Raw genomic sequence first — 23383 nt, forward strand, 5'->3', positions numbered from 1 at the left:
AGCAACATATTGAATGAAAAGAGAAAAAAAACTAGCAAAAAACTAAAACAAACAAAAAGCACACATATCCCAGGTCTGTCCACTGACCTTTTCGACTATCTCCTTGCCGGTCCTGGGGGGATTCTGGGAAATGCCCCTCCTTAGCTTGAAGTCTATCTTGGGAGCTCCTTAGGTGTTTTGTGGCTTTGCTTTGCTCCCATTGCTGACCTGTTAGTTTCCCTTCTTGGTTCGCCCACTGTGGGGGTTTCTGAGTGGATTCACTCCCGGCTGTGTGTCCCTAGTATTGTCCTCTGTCGCGGTGTGCTCCAGCGAGGGGACATCATGTCTCGAGCTGTTGTTGGCCCGACAGTCCCCTCTGTACCTTAGAAGCTCTGTGCAGGGATGTCATCTTCAGGACTTGGTGTGCCAGTACGGGGTCTAGTCCCTCGCTCTCTCTCTTTTTCCTTCTTGGTTTGCTTGTGGGTGGGTGTGGCAGGCTGGCCCCACTCCCCAACCTGTAGGTTTAGTGTTGTCCTCTGTTGCACATCCTTCTATGGGGTGGGGGTAGGGGAGTGTCAGTTTAAAGACCCATCTTTCTCCTGTGGAGCGGCTGGTAGTTTTGAACTGCTGACCTTACTGTTAGCAGCCTAAAGGGTAACCACTATGTTATAGGGCTCCTTGGTCTATCACATGGAGGGTGAGAATTCTACCACTAAACTACCAACACCCCACATATAAATCATAACCCGCCCACATGACATCATAGTTAGTGAGAAAGCTTTCTTCTCCATCAATCAGTGACCAGTAGAGGGTTTGCTTGTTTGTTTTTGTGTTTTGGTAGCGAGACAAAATCTTCCATTGTAGTTTTGACATGTGGCTTGAAATGTGCCATCCATTGAGACTTAAATGACATTAAGCTATGTGTGACTAACATCCATTTCTGAAAACCTGATTTAGTAGGGACTAATGGAGAACAGATTTATTTTGTTTAATAAAATTTGAGCTGTAATGTGGTATACTTTGTGATCTCTATGGCTAAAGATGTTACTTTGAGGATTAAGGTGCACCTGACCCAAGCCAGGATATTTTCAATCACCTCATAGGCATGTGAAAGTTGATCATTGAATATGAAAGACCAAAGAAGAATCGAGACATTTGAATTATGATGCTACAGAAGGTAATTAAAATACCGTGGACTGCCAAAATAACAAACAAATCGGTCTTGGAAGAAATATAGCCAAAATGCTCCTTAGAAGCAAGGATGGTGAGACTTCATCATGCTTGTACTTTGGTCATATTATCAGAAGACATATTTATTATCATATTCTAGTCCCTGGAAAAGGACATCATGCTTGGCAAAGCTGAGGGGCAGTGAAAAAGAGGAAAACCCTCAATAGGAGAATTGACACGGTGGCTGCAACAATGAGTTCAACATCGCAATTATGAGGCTGATGCAGGATGGGTGGTGTTTTGTTGTGTTGTACAGAGGGTCACTCTAGCCAAAGCAACTTGATGGCCCTTAACAACAGCTGCTAGAGAGGGGAGTAATGGTGTAACCTACCGGTCAGTCTGGAAAGCTATCAAAGGGGCCATCCCCTGAGTCACAATAGACTCAGTGGCAGCGAGTTTGGGGTTTTAGTGATTCTGGGGCTTGAATGATGGACCGATAACCAAAAGGTTGGTAGTTCCAACCCCCAACTGATCTGCAGGAACAAGGTGAGGCTGGCTGCTCCCATAAAGAGAGAATGGTCCCAGAAACCCAGAATCAACGCGAAGGCAATGGATTTTGGTTGGGTTTCATTATCCTTGACCCTTTGGACCATCTCGTTAGCCAGGCAAGTAGCTACACGACTGATCTGAAACACCAAATGCAGACAACAGAACCCTTCAATTAGCGACGGAGAAAACGCTGGCTTGGAGGCACATGAGAGCAGATGACAGGGAATTTTATTCAGTTGTCCCCTAGATACCAAATGCTACTAATCTGCTTTTGCTATTATCAAAATAGTCATCACAAACACCATCATGAAAAAGACCCACATGAAGAAGCGATCGATCACTTTTGCGACCTTCTTCCACTCGCTGCCCTGGGCATTGGTGGCCTTGTGGTCTTTGAGGCACTTGGCAATGTACTCTATATTCCTTGTCAGTACGCTGTACCGTGCACAGTAGTTGTCAGCGTCTTTGGGGTTCTCCCCCTGACACCCCAGGTCATTCTTTAAGAGTTTGTTTATTTCCTTCTTTCTGGAAAGGTCTCTGTGCCTCGTTGCTTTCGCACGAGGCTCCTGGAGTTTGCCATAAACCCTCGTGAAGCGGTCGCGCCCCCTGTCATGGCGAGGACTGAGGCAGTTCTCGCCCACATCGTAGACGAACAAGATCCTGGACATGTATTTCAGGATGACCACTCGGGCCCAGTGTGGCACTGGCCGGGCCTCAGCCCCGCAGAAGTGGATGTTCATCACCATGATGGTCAAGGCCGTGGAGGCTGTGATCAAGGCCATCGTGGCTATGTAGTATTTGCCTGGAATGAGAAAAATAGCAACAGCCACGTTAGCCTAAAATCCTTTGGCTTCAAAAGGAAGAAAGGGAGACCTGTTCTCAAGAAGCGATCTATGCTGGTGGTTGCTGGCAGAGACTTTGGAACCAAACGTCTGGGTTCAAATCCCAGCTCTGTCACTTACTAGTCATGTGACCTATGGTGAGTTATGTAATCTCGCTAAGCCTCGCCTCCTTCCTGTACGATGGGTATCTAGCAGTATCTAATGCAAGGAATATGGCAAGGCTCCAGTAAAGTTCTCAGCACTTAAAAGATTTGGAAATGTTTGCTGAGATCATGACGTGGAAAACTTTTCTATCTCACAAACCAATCCATGAACTTGATCACTTCTCAACTCATGTTCAGATCTCATTAATATGAAAGTGTCTTTATTCCTACTGAGTAGGAAACGAGATATGAGAACCCGTGTCACCGCAGAAGAAAGATGAGCATGGGTGTTCCTGAGGATTTGCTGTCTCAGAAACTCTGGAAGTCAGAGTCCGCTCGATGGCAGCGCGCTTGGCTTATCAGTCTTTTGAATGTGATTCTATAAAGCCAATGTTCAAGGGAAAGGGAAATGAAGAACGTAAACAATAAACTCAGGGGACAAATCTATGAAACATAAAATACAAAATTGAGAAGATGAACAAAAACTAGTTGAAAGAGTGCTGTAATAGAGCAACCTGTGATACAACTGGTCCCAGAAAGAAAACAAGAGAGCAGGGAAATGATTGAAAAACAAAACAAAACTCAGACTCACTGCCATCAAGTCTCTTCTGACTCACAGGGACCCAGGAGAAGTAGAACTGGCCCGGTGGGTTTCTGAGACTGTGTCTCTTAACAGGAGTGAAAAGCCTCATCTTTCTCCTGCGGAGTGACTGGCGTTTTCAAATTGCCAACCTTGTGGTTAGCAGGCCAGTAAATAACACGGCACCACTAAGGCTCCTCAAGGGAAAAGATGAAACTTCAAAAAAAAAATCAAGTATTAACAAAAAACACAACTCCCAACACTCTGCTGGCGAGTCGATTCTGATTCAGAGCCACGCTGTCAGACAGAAGAACTGCTCCTTAGTGTTTTCAAGAACGTCCACTTGTGATGGAGTAAACTGTCTCCTCGTTCTCTCAGGAAGCAGCTGGTAGGCTCAAACCCCTGACCTTTGGACTCGCAGTCAATCTTAACCCCAAAGGCCCCTGGAGCTCCTTTTAAAACATCCAAAATATCAAAATTAGTACAAGATACTAAACATGACATCGATTTATAAAAATCAATGTATTGCTATACATTCTATTTCTATACATCTAAAATAATCTTTTTAAAAACCTGTACATAAAATGCTTCATACAAACGATGCTCTTCACAACAATAACCCTGCTGGCAGGGGGGTTATGGAGTTGGGCAGCTAACTGCAAGGCCTGGGCTGGTTACAGGCGCTGGACAAAGATAAAGTTCAAGTTGAGAATATGGGGGTGGCTGGCCATGAAATGACTCTGCTTATCTTTGCTGGGAGAATGCACTCGTACGAATGCCTGTCCAAACTGTGTGTTTCTTGGTGACCCAGACACATACAAACAATGGACTGGATCAACATCAGGCTGCTGCTCCTGGTGGCCCGGTCTTGGCCATCTCCCACCCAGTGGGACTCCACTGGAGGTGATAACATGTGTCGCCCGGACAATTTATTGTAATAAAGCTTGTCCATTCTTTCTAAACGCATCTACAATTTCAATGCAACCTTAACACGTCCTAAAATTTTGTTGTTGCCATTAAAGAATTAGAACAAAATTAACTTGATTTAAAAATGAAATCAACACCTTTCTAAATGTATGAATGGTTTGGGATTTGAGAAAGAATGTGTCCCGCGTGCACTTTTTGTAGCGGAGGCCAGCGTCACCGATGACTTGTCAAAGCTAGGTAATTGGGTCGAGACTATGGCTTCAGACAAGGGCAGGGCCTAAGCAAGAGGACAGAAAGAAGATCAATAGAGAGGAACCAGAGGAGCAGGATGGGACCAGAGGAGCAGGATGGGTAGCTCACAGTGACTTTGAAACCACCAGCTGCTTCTCACAAGAAGCATGAGTCTTTCTTTCTACCCCATAAAGAGTTACGATCTCAGAAACCCACAGGTCTAGTTCTACCCTGCCTTGGAGGGTTGCCATGAGTCAGAATTGATTTGACGACAGTGAATTCATTCATTCATTCATTCATTCGTTTGTTCAGGAAACCAGAACCAAATCCTCAGGGTTGGGGTACCCGAAGCCCGGGACACACATTGCCCATTATCTCTCATCAGAGCTTCAAACAGAACTAGGCATAGTAGGTGCTCAATAAACATTTGCTAAGTTAACGAATCGATAACAGAATAAATACAACTTCACCTTATTGATCTGAACCCTCACCTATACGTATCTATGTCTCCTTTGGGAAGTACAGAGATGCAACTAACAAATTACAACGATTAAGAATTGTTCTCAAGATACGAGTGCACGTGGAAAGATAAGCTTCACACAGTCACACCACAGAACAAGTCATGCTTACAAAAATTCTGTGAGGCATCTCTGTTCAGGAATTTAGTTAACTTGGTGGCATGATGGATTAAGCGTTGGGCTGCTAGGTGAAAGGTCAGCATTAGCCCAACCCACCAGCTGCTGCTTCCATAAAGATTTACTGCCTCTTTACTGCCTCGGAAGCTCTCGCGAGCAGGTCTATTCGGCCCTGTGGGGTTGGCATCCACGTGATGGCAGGGGCCCGATGAGAGACGAGAGAGCCTTGCCAGTTGATCCTGCCGCAGGCAGGGTTCTGATTGAGCTTCTTCACTGGAGCTCGTGTCCGCCTCGGGAGAGGTAACAGTACCAACACAACTCCCTCTTTATCTGAAACTTCGTAGAAGGGGTGTGTATGTGTGTGTATTGCTTGGAGAGACATCAAGGAAAGAAAGCTCCATGTAGTCATGTCTGAACACTGGGTCATACTGAAGTCAACAGAGTCAAAAGGCAGTAGAACCTCCATTTGGTACTGGCCTTCGATGTTCTGAGATTTCCCTTCATTGTTGACTTTCAGGAGCACAATATAACATGGAGCTTCTGGCAACTAGCCATTAGAATGGCCAGCCATTGAGCTAGGTGTTGGGTCTGAGGGGTGGGCTTGGAAGCAAGCAGTAGGTGCTACAGGCAGGGGGCCGGAGCTCAGAAGAAGGCAGGGCCGGGGGAAGGGAGGCGGGGCAGGTGGCCTTACTCCACACCCCAACCATCAGGAGGACCTTTCATTAGCACTACTCTTGGGAAAAAAGTTTCTTAAAAAAATAACTGTTCTCAAATCTTGTCCCAAACAGCTAACTCCGACTCTCTGGGTATGAGAATCAGCTCTCCCACAGCTTTTGTGCCCAGTAAAACTCAGGAATTATACTCTCAAGGACAAACTCAACCTTTCAGTTCCTTTCTATCGTATCTTCCACTGTTTCCAGGAAGAAAACTCAAACGTGTGTGTGTGTGGGGGGAACCCCTCCCTGTTAATTCAGTGTTTGTCATCTGCTAGGTTCCTTTGCTCGGCAATGTTAGGTCGAGGCAGGTAGCAAGGTCTCAGAGGAAGCCGCTGAGGCTCAGAGATGAAGCAACTTGCCCAAGAGTAATCCAGTGAGTAGTGAAATCAGAGTTCCAATGCAGGTTTTGTTGCCTTCAAAATCAGCGCCCTTGACCTGAGACTTTCAGAGTGGAACAGAGAGTGCATCAGAAGAATCATGCAGAGGGCATGTTTAAACAAGCCGGATCTCTATCCAGCAGACCGTCGGCAGGCACCGAATGAATTACGTGACGCCAATCCCAAGGCTGAAGCTGGTCCCAGTGTTAGGAGTTTAAAAGCACACACACACACACACACACACACACACACACACACACACACCCAGGCAGCCACGCCAAGTAGGCTCCAAGTGCCAGGGCCTGGGACTCACCTATCAGGGGAACGTTTTCTGAGGCCGGCATGATCTCTGCCACCATCAGCTGGAACACAGTCATGGCTAAGAGGATTGTCACACCCAAGGACACCTTTTCCCCAGAGGCAGCTGGGAGGTAAAAACTCAAGGGAGCCAGAAAAGATATCAGGACGCAGGGCATGAGCAGGTTGACGATATAGAAGGAGGACCTTCTCTTCAGGAGGAGCGTAAAGGTCACATCTGGGTAAGGCTCAGAACAGCAGCCGTAAGAGATGACATTTTTCACGGCGGGCATGCCATGGACCTCCCACTCCACGTCTTCAATGAAGTCCGAGAGGTCTCCGCTGTCCAGGGCGTTGAAAATGTCCACCTGATTTCCATTGTAGGTCCAGGAACCAAAGGTGAGGTTGCATTGCTGCTTATCGAAGGGGAAGTAGGTGACGTCCACCACGCAGGAGCTCTTGGTGATGGCCGGTGCGTCCCAGGTGATCAGCCCATCGTACCTCAGGACCACGTTGGTGTTCACAGGCTCTGAAGACTCATCGTCTGCCCTAGGGATCAGAGAGGGAGATGGAAGGTACTGGCTATAAGTCGTCATCTTTCTTACCCCAGACAGCTCATTGGCCCCGTGGCTGTCACTCAAGCGTCTTTACCAATGCACCCCGTTTTCTCAACGTTAACTCTACCTTTCTCCATCGCCTGTAACCAGCCCAGGCCCACATTTCCTAGATTCCTTAAAGCATCTCGCCCCATGGCCCTGGTTCTCCATTCCCAACGCCACTCCCAGTGCATAATCCAGATCAAAACCCCCACAAAACTAAAATTCACCCTTCTCGAGGCTAAACTTGGACAGGTTTTTCGGAGTTTGTTACCTCTGAGAACCAGACAGCTGGAATTGTTTCTGTTGTTGTCATTGCTGTTGTCACAGTGTCTAAGGAGGAGCTTTTTTAAACGTTTGTGGGAAAAATGGAGTGAAAAGGGAATGGCATTTTCCCCAGGGACTCTTTGAAGCTCCTCTGAGCATATTTATTATCAAACATTTATATAACACAGAGGGGGAAACCAATCACTCATAATCTTGGAGTTAATCATTTATGACAGACAGATGTTCTCCTTTGCTTGGTCAACATCGACGCTGATTCCTGGGGTGATCGCATTGCAGCTTCCCTTAGGGCTTACACCAACGCGACCACCACTGCAACTTGGCTGCCTGTGTCCAAGCTGTGAATGAGCACAAGGAAGTGGTCTGGAATTCCCATTCTTCCCAAAGCTCTCTATAGCTGCCGATGACCCACCCAGTCAAAGCCTTTGCATAGGCGATGAAACACAAGCAATCATCTTTCGGATATTTTCTGTTTACAGCTAAGATCCATTTGACATCGGCAATGCGATTTCGTATTGCACATCCTCCATCCTGAATTTCCGGCAGCTCCCTGTGATGTACCGCTGCAGCCACTGTTGTAAAATGTTACTGGCCTGTGGATAGAAGTGACTGCGTTGGTTAATTTCTGCCTTCAGTGCAGCTTGGAGTTTTCCCTTCAATACCATTGTCCTTGACCATGTGCTACCTCTTGGAAGGTTAGGGGCCCATCACTTCTTTGTGCTACAGTGACTCCATCTTCTTTTGCTGCTTCTTGCATTGTTGAATATTTTGCCCATAGAATCCATCAGTAGCAGAACTCCACGTTTGAATTTTTGCTTCGTTTCTTCCAGTTTGAGCAATCAAGCACACGCTTCCCTCTTGGTTTTTAAAGCCACAGTCTCTGCAAAAATCATGATACTGCTTTGCTTTTGTCTTCTCGAGCTGCCCTTTGAGATGTTTTTCAGCTTATTTATCATATCATTTCCTCCATTCTCTAGAAGCTACTCTGTTCAAGAGCAAGTCTCAGAGTCTCTTCTGACACCCACTTTGGTCTTCCTCTTTAATGACCATCTGTGTTCTTCATGTACGATATTCTTGATGTCATCCCACACACAACGTTGGTAATTAACGTGCAGTTATGTCAAATCTGTTCTTCAGATGGTCTCTAAATTCAAATGAGAGATACTCAAGGTTCTTTTTGGGCTCTCGTAGATGGGCATTTATTTTCTTCAGTTTTAACCTAAATTTGCATACTAGTAATTAATAGTCTGTTCTACTTGTTGACATATTGACTCTCCAGCATCTCTTTCCACAGGTGTCATCAGTTTGACTCCTGTGCATTCCATCTACCAAGGTCCACAAGTTGCCGTTTATGTTGCTCAAAAGGTCTTTGCAACAAAGAAGTTGTTGGTCTTGCAAAATTATATAGTGTGACCTCCAACTTCGATTGATCACCAAGGCCATTTCCCCCACCAACTACTGATCCTTCCTTCCTTTTCCCAATTTTTGCATCCCAATCACCAGTAATTATCAATGCACCTTGACTGCATGTTTGATTAATTTCAGACTGAGGAAATTGGTAGAATCCTTCAATTTCTTCATTGCTGGCTTCAGTGGTCGGTGCCAAAATTTGAATGAGAGCTGTATTAATTGTTCTTCCTTACAGATGTATGGATATTACCTCATCATGGGCAGCATTGTGCTTCAAGATAGAACTTAAAATGTTCTTTTTAATGATAAATGTGATGCCATGCCTTTTGAATTTGTTGTCCCTGGCATCATAAACAGTATGAGCTTCACACTGGCGATGGGTGAGGTCAGTCCATTTTAGTTCACAATGCCTAGGATATTGACTTTTAAAGGTTCCATTTCATTTTTGATAACTTGACATCTGCCTAGACTCATACCTTGTACATTCCATCTTCTGATTATGAATGAACGTGTCCGGCCGTTTGTTCTCATTTTGAGCCCTGCTCCACCAGCCAATGAAATTCCCCCAAAGCTCTGCTCCATCTCCATCATTCAGGGCTGCTCTGCCTTGAGGAGGCGCCTCTTCCTGAGTCATATGTTGTGTGCTTTCCACAGAACACGACGGGAGTGACATATGCAAGCACTATGTCAGGTAATGATCAGCCACCATTCACAAGATTGCAGTGGCCAATTTTTCAGGCATGAGCTGCCTCTTCCTTCTTTCTATTCTGTCCTTCTTTGACGCTCCGTGGCAAACCTCTCCATCACAGGTGACCCTGGTGGCCTTTGAAAGAGCGGTGGCATAGCTTCCGGTATCGCACCGCCACGCAGACCACCACAGTGTGACAAACTGACAGGGGAGCGGTGGGCAGCTTCCCTGAGAGCGCCTTTCATCGTGTAGAACTCTGAAGTTCCTGGGAAGGCATATGTTCAAAAGAATCAGAAATGGAATTGTCCATGGCCAGAGAGCAAAAGACTCCAAAATCAACCCCGAGCTACCAGAATGCACGACTCTCAGGCTGGTGAAACGGCTCTATGTGACAAGGATGAAGAGCTTAACACAGTCTCTCAAACCCCTAATCTGAAGGGGAAGGTAATTAGGGACTGACTCGATCAAAGTCACAGTAGGTTTCTGTGAGCTCATGAGCATGAAGAAGAAGGCTTTGGAGTTGGCTTAACTAAGAGCGTCATGTGTTATGAGTGAAATTGCATACACCAAACAGATGTGCTTAAGTTCAAATCACCTTGCCATTGAATGAGACCTGATTTCAAAATGCCATCTTTGCAGACACAATGTGTTAGGCCTTATCAGAGTAGGGAGGCCCTTAATCTAATATGACTGGTGTCCACGTAAGAAGAGGAGAGACAGACAGATGCAGAGGATGGAACACCATGTGAAGACAGACACAGAAAGACGATGCCATGTGGAAATGGAGGGCAAGATTGGAGTTCTGCTGCCACGAGCCAAGGAACATCTGGGATCACGTGAGTCTCGAAGAGGAGAAGGAGGCTGCCTCCCTGAGCATGGACCTGCCAGCCTCTTCATTTAAGACGTGTGTTATCAGGACGGTAAGATAACACTTTTCTGTTCTTCTAAGTCACTCGGTTTATGTCACTTTGTTATGGTAGCCCTAGGAAAGTAATACACCACACGAGTTTGCAAAAATAATGATTTTAGTAAGAACTGGTCACTGTAACGATGTATAAATTACCAAGGGCATATGAGGGAGGGGGGAATGGGGAGGGCGGGGGGAAAAAAAAGAGGACCTGATGCAAGGGGCTTAAGTGGAGAGCAAATACCTTGAGAATGATTGGGGCAGGGAATGTATGGATGTGCTTTATACAATTGATGTATGTATATGTATGGATTGTGGTAAGAGTTGTTTGAGTCCCTAATAAAATGTAAAAGAAGAAAAGAGAAAAAAAATGATTAGGGCAAAGACTGTACAGATGTGCTTTATACAATTGATGTATGTATATGTATGAACTGTGAAAAGAATTGTATCAGCCCCAATAAATTGTTAAAAAAAAAAAAAAAAGAACTGGTCACTGCTTCAGTCAGTCAAAGGCAGGATAAAGAAGAGGACCAGCAGTCAATTGTTCTCCAAAGAGAATTGTTAGAATGTAGAGAATGTGGGCAAGAGAGAAAGGGAATCAATTATACGGCTCATTTTATGGTGTGTGTGTGTGTGTGTGTGTGTGTGTGTGTGTGTGAGAGAGAAAGAGAGAGAGAGAGAGAGAGAGAGAGAGAGAGAGAGAGAGAGAGAGAGAGCACATGTTCATGGAGAGAGGGGTTGACTGTCGTGACAGAGCACAAGTTCTCACACGTTATCTTCCTTGGGAAGGGCCACGAAGACCCCTCTGGCCGTTCAGAGTGAGACATGGACACCAGGATCAGGGCTGTATTCAAATCATGACCCACGGACAAGCTCTGAGTAATAAGCAAAATTGACTAACACCCACCCTAGATTTACCAAAGTTGCTTCTTGAAGGGAAATTCACACCTACCAAAAGGCCTAGGGGACTTCTCTTTGCTGCCCCGAATTCACCTCATTCACAGAAGGACCTTTCACAACCCACAGAAGTGGGGTCCAAAATTGAGAGTGAAGCCCCTCAACCCAGGCAGAGCAATTAGACTTGATTTGGGAATAAAGCGATCTAGTTTCTTCTCAAAGTGTGGTGTGTGGAACAGCAGCACCGAAATTATCTGGAAATGCAAGCCCCATCCCAGGCCTACTGCATCAGAATCTGTATTTTAGCAAGATTCCAAATGATTATTTGTGTGCGTAAGATAGTTTGGGAAACATAAACCTGACCTGTCCATTTACTTAAGGACTTTTGCTCTGAGACCAGGAATTGGCCAACTGGTGATCTTATAATCTAATTTATCCTTCACCCTACACACAATCTGAAATCCACAATATGGTTCGTAGTCAGTCCTTTTGAATTCAATTCAACGCCTTTTGAATTCAAAACAATTCCACTGTTTTAAAAAATGATGTCATTGTTTTTCATTTAAGATCTTGGCTAAGTGAGGATTTTCAATTTCGTATCTAAAGGGAGGAACTTAGATTAGCTGGATTTAAGATTCTTCTAATTCAAAGTTTTTATGGTCATAAAATTTAGGTCATGAAATAATAGTAACCTAAGGACCTAGAGAGGGGCCAGTACTACTCTGTCCTCTAAGATCACCAGGAGACCGAATCAAATTGATGGGAGAGAGTAGAGACAAGGATTGGTACTTAACTCCATCTATGTCTTGAACATTCCTTAAAGTAAAAAGAAAAGAAAAAATGTTTTCATTCTGTTCAGTGAACACACTGAAGCCTGTTTCTGCCAAACTTCAGCTCTGATTTGTACTTACTTGTTGTAGAGGACGATGTCCGGCCTCCAGACCAGGTCGCTGGGGATCCGGATGGAGTCCAATCCATCATACTGGTCTCGATCCCACTTGAGATACGCATCGTGCCAGATTTGTCGGATCCATAGGTAGGCAGTCAAAATTTGGTTTCTTTCATCCTGCACAATGAACCTTCATGTCACATGATCTAGTAGATGCCCTGACCAAAGGATTTTTATTATGGATTGAATTATGTTTTCCCAAAGTATACACTGGTATCCCAACCCCTGCGCCTGTAGCTAATGTAATGTGAAGAAAGATCTTTCCCTGGTGCAATCTAATAATATAGTCAGTTAACCAGGTGAGGCCCTGCCAGTGCAGGGTGGTTTCTGAAACTGACCACTTCTGAGTTATATCACAGGTGGCATAGATACACACACACAACACACACACGTGCGCGCGCGCGGCAGAAGATGGATGTGAGTTGTGGCTACAAACAAAGGACCCCCAAGTGGTGCCAACAGACACCAGAAACTAGGAGAGAAGCTCCCAGAAGGCACAGTCACTGCTGAGAAGCAGATGATCCGCCCAGCTTCCAGGCCTACGAGGAAATCGATTTCTGTGTTGTAAAACACCCACTTGTGGTCCACCTCTCAAAGCGGCCTGAGGAAACTGAGACCGCCGCTTGTTCTTCACAGTGGGAAGTTCAATGGCAGGAACCTGTTCTCATGGAGTCAAGGGGCCAGGGGCCGGAGCTCAGCTGCTAACCGAAAGCTTGGTGGTCGGAGCGGGAGGATGGTGGAGCAGTTTGACTCCATCCTAGAGGGTCATTGTGGGTTGGAATCCACTCGACAACAATGGGTTTTTGGTTTAATCTTTTTTTTTAAAAACATGCTGTCACGTCTTTGTCCTACAGGCTGGCTGTGGGTTTTGAACCAACAACCTTTCATCTAACAGTCAAATGTTTAACCAGGTGTCCTCCAGGGCTTCTTTCTGTAAAGATTATGACCTAGGAAACCCCAGGGGACCATTGTCCTTTGTCCTATAAGGTCGCTATGAGTTGGAATTGACTTGACAGTAGTGGTTTAACTTTATAATTTTTAAATTTTTAGTATAAAGGGCGAGAGCTTTTAGAATTCTTTCCCTTGATGGATACCCAGGCCACACTTTCCCATACTCGACTTAGGGTTCAAAATGTCAAGTGGACACATCAGACATATGATGGGTCTAAGTTCTCCGAACCTCCATGCACCCGCAGTAGACATCTCTGAGAAAGTCGTGGCATATCTACAATGAACAGCAGCAGCAAACCATCCCCGAGATTTCCTAGTGTTCCATTATTAAATACACACAAACCCCGAATAAGGCATGCCATCTTAAAACACCAGTGTTTAAAAATAGCTAAAGTCAGATGTACATATCACAAGTTTTGCCATTGTAAGGTGTTTTGAAACTAATAATCCGATGGTTCCAGTCTATCCACAATATTGTGCAAGCATCGCCAGTAACCCCAGAACAGTCTCCTCATTCGACAGTGCAGTCACCCCCACACCCGTTGACTTCAGCCCCCGGCAACCACTGACCCGCTTTCTGTCTCTGTGGGTTGACCCCACACACATCGTTGGAATCATGCAGTGTGTCAGCCCACAGTTCTCTTCCAGACCATCTACAGAGGTCATGCTGAATGGCTAGGAGTAGGTAACAGTTAGTGAAATCAATTTGGGGAAGACTTCCCCTAGAACTCCTTTCTTCCACCAACGTGCACACAGAACTGTCTGCTCTCACCCCCTCGTCACCCCCAGCCAAGTCTCTGCCTTCAGAAGGACCTGCTGTGCTTCATTCTAAGCAGCACTGGGAGGGTCACCACCCTGTTACTCACCATGTCCTTGATCTGAGAGAGCGTGATCTGTAGGGTGACATTCAGGACCGCATCTGTGTCGTCCACTGGACGGAGAGCATTGGCGTAATCTTCAAAAAGGTCATTAAACAACTTCTGAGCATACTTTCCATCTGCTGACTCTACAGCTGCTCAGAAAGAGGGACCCAGATCAAAATTTGGGGTGTCCTGTGTATTTCAAGGCAAAGAGTACCAGACTGAGGTCTACAACTGGGGCCAACCGAGCCATTGGTTAGAGATAAACTTTGGATCCATAAGAGTTGTTTTTTAATATGCTCTACTCGGCCCTGGTGGTGTAGCGTGTTACGCGTTGAACTGCCAACCACAAGGTCGGCAGTTTGAAAACACCAGTCATTCTGTGTGAGAGAGATGTGGCTTTCCACTCCCATAAAGAGGGTATCAGAAAGTTCTACCTTCTCCTGTTGGGTCGCTACGAGTCAGGATGGGGTGGATGGCAGTGAGTTGTGTTTGCGTGTGTGTGTGTGAGTGACTCAGATCAGGGAGCCCCTGGGTGATGCAAATGGCTGAGTGCACAGCTTCTGATGAACCCACCCAGAGGCTCACGGAAGAAAGTCCCGGTGGCCTACTTCTCAAGCATCACAGCCACTGGACACCTCACAGAGTGCCGCTTTACTTAGAAACACTGAGTCAGACTCGGCTCTCTGGCACCTGGTTTGGCTTTTTGACCCCGATCCACATGAGTCACGAAGAAGCCTGGACCATTTCCATGTAGGTAGAGCATGTGTGCCCTTGTTCAGGCCCCACCCCATTCCACCCCCACCAAAGAAAGGGCCCCAGATCAGCCTGGGTGCTTACGTGCCGCCAGCCCTCACCTTTCAGCCTGGAGGCAGCCAAATAAATCCAACAAAAGGAGATGCAGGAATGGGGCCAATTCATCTTTCTCTGGAGATGATTATGTCCCAGCCAGCCAGTGCGGTCTTCCACTGCCCCTCGGTGAGTGGGATGGGTCGCAGCACAAGACCTCCCTCTGCCCGGCCTCACTGTGGCAGGTGGAGAGCTCAGGCTGGCACTGCAGAAAGGACCTGAGGTCTTGGAAGCCCAGCCTGCTCCCCCCGCCCCCCTCCCTTTCAGGTAATCTAAAACCGGCAGCTCCAGTGGCTGAGATGCTTGGCGCTGGGGTGGGTTTACATCCTGCAGTGTGATTCCAGGCAGCTGTCCCAGGTGAGGGTCTCTAGGAGAGTCAGGAGCAATGTCCCGGTTCGCTGAAGCAGAAGGGGAACTGTCTATGTCTGTGGCGAGCAAACTCTGTCTGCAGGAAGGGACTTGCCGGAGTCCGCCTCAACGCCTGGCCTTGCCGTGCACCAGGGAGCCAATACTGCCCAGCCTGAAGGTATTCCCAAGTTCAGGTGCAATCAGATCAGGGCTCTTCGGTGACTGATGTTAGGAAGTAGGTCGTAAGGCCTTTCTTCTCAGACCATCTTGCTTTTTGTTGTCGTCATGAGGTGCTGATGAGCCAGTTTCCACTCACTGCCACGCTACATGCACCAGAGTGAAACCCGGCCTGGGGCCATGCCCTCCTCCAGGTGTTGGCGCTCATTGTTTCAGCCACTGTGCCAATCCACCCCCTGGAGGGTCGTACTTTTTGCTGTCCCTCCCCCTTATTCAGCAGGCACTGGTCTCTCCTGATATCATGTTCAAAGCACATCTTCGTCTGAGCAATTCTGCTACCAAAGACTTCTTTAAAGTTTAAAAGCAAAGATGTCCCCTGGAGAATTAAGGTGCACCTGACCCAAGCTATGGTGTTTCCCATCGCTTCATATGCATGTGAAAGGGGGACAACGAGTAAGGAAGAGCCCAGAAGAATTGATGTAACTGAATTTTGTTGGCAAACAGAAATCTTGACTATATCATGGACTTCCACAAGAACAAATAAATCTTGTCGTGGAAGAAATACAGGCATGCCCCTCTCAAGAGAGAGATGAAGTCGAGTCTTTGTCTCACAGGGTAGAATTGCCCCTGTGGGCTTCCGAGCCCATAACTTTTTAGGGGTGCAGGCAGTGTGCTCAAACATGCTCAATGATGACTCTGTGTGGCCCTGGCCTTCTCCTGAGGATTCTGGGAACTCCTGTCTGCCTCCCTGGAGGCGGGACACACATAATCTTTCTGCTTCTCCTTCCTGTTGACAAGCCACATGGAGCCACCCTGATAATAGCCAGAGCCCTGGAGATGCGTCCACTGCCACTGGACCCACAAGACTTTCCACCCACTGGCTTGTGATCATCCTGCATTCGGCATCATTTTATATGCTGCGTGAGTCTGAAGAGGAATTAATGAGCTAATATATTGAACTTACGAACTTGATCTGGATGGGGCTGGGATATTTTATTGATGCATAATTACTTCTTGATATAAAACTCTCTCTTACACACATATGAGTGTCTCTGGATTCGTTTCTCTAGTCAATCCAGAATAACACACTTTCTCATCTGTGATCGAATGTTATCGTCACAAAAGATGATCGATTCCCAATTGGGAACTCATGCTGGGGTAAAGGGAAGCTGCCTTGGGAAACAAAATGAAAATCATTCAGTGTCTGGAAGCAGAGCAGGGAAATTAGAGAGCGCAGTTTCATCAGGTTACATTGGTCTGATGACTCACTGGGAGCCTCTTCAGGAATAGATCCTGCAAGTGGGACAGGCTCTCAGGCCATCAGTTGGGCTTGGCAGCCTAATGTTTGCATTTCCTAATTGTTTGTGCCCTGATGTTGATGGTGAGGATGTGGTTGTCCTGTGCCCATCCAGTGACGCCCTTCCTGCTGTCCATGCGCAGGCCTCCTTTAGTAACTAACTGCTGAGTAAATTGAAGGTCCTTTTGAGAATGGGCCTGATCCCTTGGTTTCACATGAGGAAACTGAGGCCAGCAGCTAAGAAGGGGCTTGATCACCATAATGGTTGGTCAACAGCAGAACGCAAGCCTCCTTCTGCAAGTCAGCATGCCCGCTGCAACGCTACCACTGCCCCTCCTTTCACTCTGGCAGCCACTGTGTCATCTGTCCATCCCCTTGACATTGATGCCTGGGACGTTGGGACCGCCTGCAGGACAGAGACTCCTACTTTGGATTCTTGCATTCTTTCCAATACTCACAGCAGCCGCTGGCTCAAGAGGTGGTCAGTGAAGGCTCCGGGCTAGTTTCTCCAATTGCTTCTTATGAGCTCCCTCTAAGGAAAGGCTCTCCAGGAATGGGGGTTGATGTTGATTGGTTCCTTTCATGGGGCCGGAGCACCACTTTTAAAAGATGCTTGCAGTTGGTGCTCCCCTCTGCATGTTAACTCAAGTCTAATGAAACCAAAACTTGTTAGGAGATGATGCCACCCATTTATAACAAGGTGGAAAGGACCAGGAAAGCCTTTCAACTTTATTCTAAAAAAAAAAAAGTCTAGCTGTTCCCCCAGGGACCTGCCTAGCTTCAGCTCCATCAGTGGCCCTACCTCAACCTCAAACCTTACACGCAAACCAGACCTACAAGCTAGTGGTCCCTATGTGGGGAGGGAGGGCACTTGGAGGGAAGAAGAAAACCATGGGATTCATCCTGTAGGGTTCAATAAGGTTGGGGAGAATGGAATGAATTAAATTGTGCACCTCCACAAAGGTCTGTTGAAATCCCTTTTATTAAAAAAAGGAAAAAAAAACATGTTGGGTTGCTAAGCAAAAGATCACCATTTGTGCCCCCAGTTGTCTATGGGCGACAGAGGAGGCTGGCTATTTTTGAAAGAGATTTACAGCCTCACAACCCTCTGGAGTTCATTGCACCCTATTCTGATTCAATGCTGAGAGTTGAATTTGACTTAGCAGCGAATTGGGGGCTTTGGTATTTGTGAACGTGACCTTATGTAAAAAGAAGGTCTTTGAAGATGTTATCAGGTAACATGATGAGGTAGTTTATTGTACCAACCTGGCCAATAAACACATGTGGGATTAATTGAAGGGTGGAGGGATAAATGGCTCAGTGAGCCTCCCCTTTCTAGTTCCCGGGTCTCTTGCTTTGTGATGGTCAGACCAGGGTGCAGCTGCTTTAGCCAGTTCCCTGCTTTAGCTGGCAAGGCTCACTTCCTGCAAGACATCCCTGAGGAGAAACCGCATGGACCTACCCTGTTGCAGCCCTGGGTGCTGGAGCACCCGTGTGGAGACCCCTGTCAGCACTGAGATGCTTACACGTTCACTGACTCGGCCTTCCTCCTTCAATCGGCATCACAGTGTGTGTTTTGTGAGATGGAGGAGGACTTTGTGGATTGGTGATGGACATATGGGTTGATGTTGGACTTGTGGGCTTGGGCAGCACTGGGTTGGGATGTTTTCTTGATGTGCACTTACCCTTTATATAAAACTCTCTCTTATACATATGAGTTTCTGTGGACTTGTTTCTCTAAAGCACGCATGACGTCATTCCGGAGTAGGATGAGTCTGCTTTGTTTGATTGAGATGAACTGTTTTTGCACGAAAGACTCCAAATCCATTAAAAAAAATTAAAGCCACTCAGATCACTATTTAGGTTTGAGGAATTAGAAATCTGAAGGCTTTTTTTTTTTAAGAGCAACATACTCCATATATTTACACAGCCCAGGTCAGGAAATGAAATCAACAACAATATCCTGCTCAACCCACCATATATGTGGTTCTTTATTCTCCCCTTACCATCCCTCCTCACTAATCCAGCCAAGCTCCATGTGACATCAGCCATGACATCCCATATCCCACATCCTGTCTATGGGACAGCAGTTTTCACTTCACTGGTAACACACAGCTGTAGGCCCCATAGCTTTTTCATAACCATCCTCTACAGAATTGTAAGGAAATGTTTATTATGATGACCTTTGTACATCTTCAAAACCCAGGCTTTGTTGCATCTTGAAGCTCTAACCCAACACGAGTGGTGTCTTTGTGCAAGAGGAGGAGGGGCACAGACATCGAGGGAGGATGGCCGTGAGAAGACAGAGCAGTGTCTGAGTTAGGCTGCCGCGGTAAGCCAAAGTTCCTCTTGGGCTACCCGTGGCTGGGACAGACAAGAAGACCTCTTCCCCTGCAGCCTCCAGAGTGTGTTAGTCTGGGGAGACTAGAGAAACAAATTCATAGACACTCATATGTGTATAGAAAGAGCTTTATGTACAAGAGCAAATGAATATTGAGAAAACATCCCAGCACAGTGCAGATCCAGTGCGTAAGTCCGATATTAACCCATATGTCAGATACCAATCTGTAAATTCCTCTTCAGACTCCCACAACACATGCAATGACACCGAGTGCAGGAAGATCACAGGCCAGTGGGTGGAAAGTCTTATGGATTCATTGGTGGTGTAAGCATCTTAGCAGTGGCAGGGGTCTCTCTGTGGTTCCTTCAGCTCCAGGGCTCTAGCGTAGCTCCATGTATCTTCTCAAAGGGAATGTCTCACAGGGAGTGTGTGTGTATCGACCTTCCAGTGAGCTCTTTATCTCCTTAGTGCCTCCAAATGAGGTCATCAAACTGTGACCTGATTGACAGGCCTGAGTGACACCCCTTCACTCTTAAGTCTCAAATTGACAACAGATCATGGGACTACCACCCAGAGACTGGCCTGGCTGAAACCTTGATTCTGACCTGCTAGCCTGGAGGGCTGAGACGATAAACCCAGTTGCGGAGACTTTGTTAAAGCAGACCAAGAAATGAATGCAGAGTGGCGTGCACATTGGACCGGGTTTCTAAAATGCTGGCTCAGGAATGAAAGTAGACGGAATAAGTGAGTTATCCAGCAACCTCCCACTCAGAGTATATGAGACTTCCTGAGGGAGTGCCCAAGTGAACTTCGGGTCATATCTGTTGGAATATTAATTCAAGTTAACAGAGTGTTAAACTATGCAACCTTGGGAACTCCTGGCTCTCTTGGCAGCAGCTCCCTCTCCCAGGGCCGTGAATGGAAAGTCTGATCAGCAACGCACCTTGGGTTGTGTAATATCAGCCCCCAAGAGATTTCATCCTGCTCAACCAAAAAGGCATCACACGCTGAAGAATTTCTAGAAAGCACCATACTCCTTTCGATATCTGCCCTTTTAAAAAAGCAAGATTCCCCCGTCACAAGTTGACGCACACAAACGTCCCCAGCTTCTCCAGAGTGGCGGGAAGCCAAACCCTCCCCCAGAGACGAACTTTGAAGCATTTCTTTCTCCAAAACATGCTATCAAGACATTAAATATACTCACAAGACTCTAACATGTGAAAAATATACATATTTTCCCAATTATAGAAGTAATACATGCTGGCTGCTGATCGAGTAGGGTGCAGGAGAGACCCTTCGTGTGGCCTGTATCCAGGCTCCTCGGGATGCGACAAAGCCTGAGCTTTAAAGACGTATAAAGCTGAGAACAATGACTACATGGAAGAAGCAAACGTTCTAGAATTGACTGAATGTGACGACAATGGTACAACTCTTCTTGATGTGATTGCATTGTTGAATTGTATGACATGTGGATAAAGTGCTAATAAAACTGTTTTTTATAAAGGTCATCAGGGCAAACATTTTTCAAAATTGTGTCAGATGATGGCTATGAAGAAGCCGTCAGAACTGCAGCAGCACGTTATAAGTGGAATGAAACTGATGTTCTGTACATAGGATGTGGAACGTGGGCCATCATTGCTGATGTCAGATGGATCTTGGCTGAAAGCAGAGAACACCAAAAAGATGCTTACTCATGTTTTCTTAGCCAATAAATCCACCAATGCATTGCATTGGATAAATCTGCTATGCACAACCTCTTCAAGGTTCTGAAGGGCAAGCCTATTGCTTTGAGGATTAAGGTGTGACTGACCCAAGCCATCATATTTTCAATCATCTTACATGCATATGAAAGTTGGACATTGAAAAAGGAAGATTAAAGAAGAATCAATGCATTTGATTATGGTGCTGACCAAAAGTACCATGAACTGCCAAAAGAACAAACAAATCTGTCTTGGAAAAATCACATCCAGAATGCTCCTGAGAAGCAAGAACGATGAGACCTTTGTCTCCTGTACTTTGACCATGTAAACAGGAAAGACCAGTCGCTGGAAAAGGCCACCACACTTGGTGAAGGACAAAGGCAGTGAAAAAGAGGAACGCCCTCACTGAGGTGGACTGATGTAGTGGTTGTGAAATGGCTCACATAGAACAGCCCTTGTGGGGATCGCGCAGGCATGAGCAGCATTGCATTCTATCGAATATAAGGTTACTTTAGGTCAGAATCTACTTGATGGTGTCTAACAACAACAACAAATGTTTATTGACTGTGCAAAGGCTTTCAACTGTGTGGATCATAACAAACTCCATATAACCTTTGGAAGAATGGGAATTCCTTAACCCTTCCTTGTGCTCATGAGGAACCTGTGCGTAGATCAAGAGGCAGTCTTTCAAACAAAGCAAAGGGATCCAGCATGGTTTAAGATCAATAAAGTTGTGTATCAGGACTGTATTCTTCCACTGTATTTATTCCATCTGTCTGCTGAGCAAATATTTTGAGATTTGGAGTAGTATGAAGAAGAATTCAGCAGCGGGATTGGAGGAAGGCTTAACAACCTGCGGTACGCAGATGACACAGCCTTGCTGCTGAAAGCTAAGAGGCCATGAAGTCCTTAGTGATGGAGCTTGAGGACGAAGCCTTCAGCATGGATTGCAATGCCAGGGAGAGAAATAAAAGTCCCCACAACTTGACAACAGACAGCATCACGGTAAGTGTGAAAAGGACTGGAGTTGCCAAGGACTTCCTTTTACGTGAATAGGCTGCAGTCAAGAAATTAAGTGATGTATCACACAGGGGAATCTGCTGCCAAGACCTCTTTCAAGGGTTAAAGAGAGAAGACGTCCAGTTGAGTACTAGGGTGCATCTAACCCAAGCCATCGTGTTTTCAGTAGCATCGTGTGTGTGTGTGCATGTGTGTGTGTATAAGCTACACAACAGACACGGAAGTCCTGAGACTAATCGATGCACTTGCATTGTGGCATTGATGAAGAACATTGGCTACAGCTAGGAATCTTCCAAGAACAAACAAATCTGCCTTGGACAAAGGGGAGCCAGAAGGTTCTTTAAAAGGGAGGAGGGTGTGAGCTTGTCTCCCATGCTTTGGGACATGTTTTCAGGAAAGACCAGTCCCTGGAAAAGGACTTCATGCTTGGTGCAGTGGAATGTCAGCAAAAAGGGGAAGACCCCGGATGAGATGGATGGACAAGGGGCTGCAGCAATGGACTCAGACATGATATGACCACGATCAGGCAGTAGTCCATTCTGCTGTTCATGGCATCTCTGTGAATTGGAATGGGCTTAATGGCATCTATTGACAACAACAACGCGTAGCTGGAGGTGAATGGTCATATGCTAAATCGTGGTATTTACGAATTCTTCTTTGCCTACAGTAAGGCACTCAACATTTTGGGAAGAGATAGTAAAGACTTGGCCATGGAGACAGGAACAGAGGCAAGTGAAGAAAATTCGCATCTTATTTCACATGGATGACCTTATTTCACAGTAATGCAGTCCAGCCAGAGTGTTCTTTAGAGGCAAGGATGGCAAGACTTCGTCTTACCAACTCTGGACATGCTGTCAGGAGAGACCGGTCCCTGGAGAAGGACATCGTGTTTGGTAGAGTAGAGAGCCAACCAAGAAAAGGGAGGTCCTCAAGAAGGTGGCTTGACCTTGAACTCAAGCACAGGGACAATGGTGACGACAGCCCAGGACCAGGCAGTGCTTTGCTCTGTTGGGCACACAGTCACGATGGGCTGGCACCGAACAAGAACAACAATGACAACATGTGAAAAATAAATGTTTGATAATTAATAGCTTATTTTCTGGATGATAGATTTGGGGGGGGGCGGGGCGGTTAATATATTTCAAGTCCTTCAACTGCTCCAGTCTCACAGCCTGTAGCTGGACCTGTTTCTAATGTTCTTTCAGGAGATAGTGTTCTTGTCTCTAAGTAGCTCCCTTCAGGTGGTGATCCTCTGCAGAGGTTCAAGGCTGCAATCCTTGATCTTCATCAGCAAGTGCTTCAAGTCCTCCTCACTTTCAGAAATCAAGGTTGTGTCATTTGCAAACCGCATGTTGTTAATAATCCTTCCTCTGATCCTGAGGCCACATTATTCTGCATATAATTGAGCTCTCTGATGATTTCCTCAGCAGATTGAATAATGTGGTGAGAGAACACAACCCCGACGCACACCTTTTTTCTGATTTTAAACCACACAGTATTCTCTTGTTCCAGTCAGACAACTGCCTCTTGATCTATGTTCAAGTTCTGCATGAGTGCTATGAAATTCTAGAATTCCCAGGCTTCTCAAGGCTCTCTATAGTTTATTATGATCTACATAGTCGAATGCCTTAGCATGGTCCATATAACACAAATCAACGTCTT

At 46.1% G+C, this 23383-nt stretch overlaps 1 protein-coding gene across 1 annotated transcript; it reads right to left on the reverse strand.

The window, feature by feature from the left end:
* Positions 1 to 1958: 1958 nt before the first annotated feature.
* Positions 1959 to 14910, reverse strand: CHRNA9 (cholinergic receptor nicotinic alpha 9 subunit). Its single transcript, XM_075544998.1, has 5 exons — positions 14847 to 14910; positions 13996 to 14141; positions 12141 to 12295; positions 6463 to 6995; positions 1959 to 2500 (listed from the first exon to the last, which is right to left on the reverse strand). Exons 1-5 carry the CDS (start codon positions 14908 to 14910, stop codon positions 1959 to 1961), a joined length of 1440 nt encoding a protein of 479 aa, XP_075401113.1.
* Positions 14911 to 23383: the final 8473 nt, after the last annotated feature.

Source organism: Tenrec ecaudatus, chromosome 3, assembly GCF_050624435.1.
Source record: "Tenrec ecaudatus isolate mTenEca1 chromosome 3, mTenEca1.hap1, whole genome shotgun sequence".
In the NCBI taxonomy this organism is placed as follows: domain Eukaryota; kingdom Metazoa; phylum Chordata; class Mammalia; order Afrosoricida; family Tenrecidae; genus Tenrec; species Tenrec ecaudatus.

Excerpts from the sequence above, each read along its gene's own strand:
- CHRNA9 (XM_075544998.1), bottom strand. The coding sequence starts at position 14,910 with ATGAATTGGCCCCATTCCTGCATCTCCTTTTGTTGGATTTATTTGGCT. Across the intron at positions 12,296-13,995 it reads TCTCTCAGATCAAGGACATG|GATGAAAGAAACCAAATTTT; the intron begins GTGAGTAACAGG and ends TTCATTGTGCAG. Across the intron at positions 2,501-6,462 it reads AGAAAACGTTCCCCTGATAG|GCAAATACTACATAGCCACG; the intron begins GTGAGTCCCAGG and ends TTCTCATTCCAG.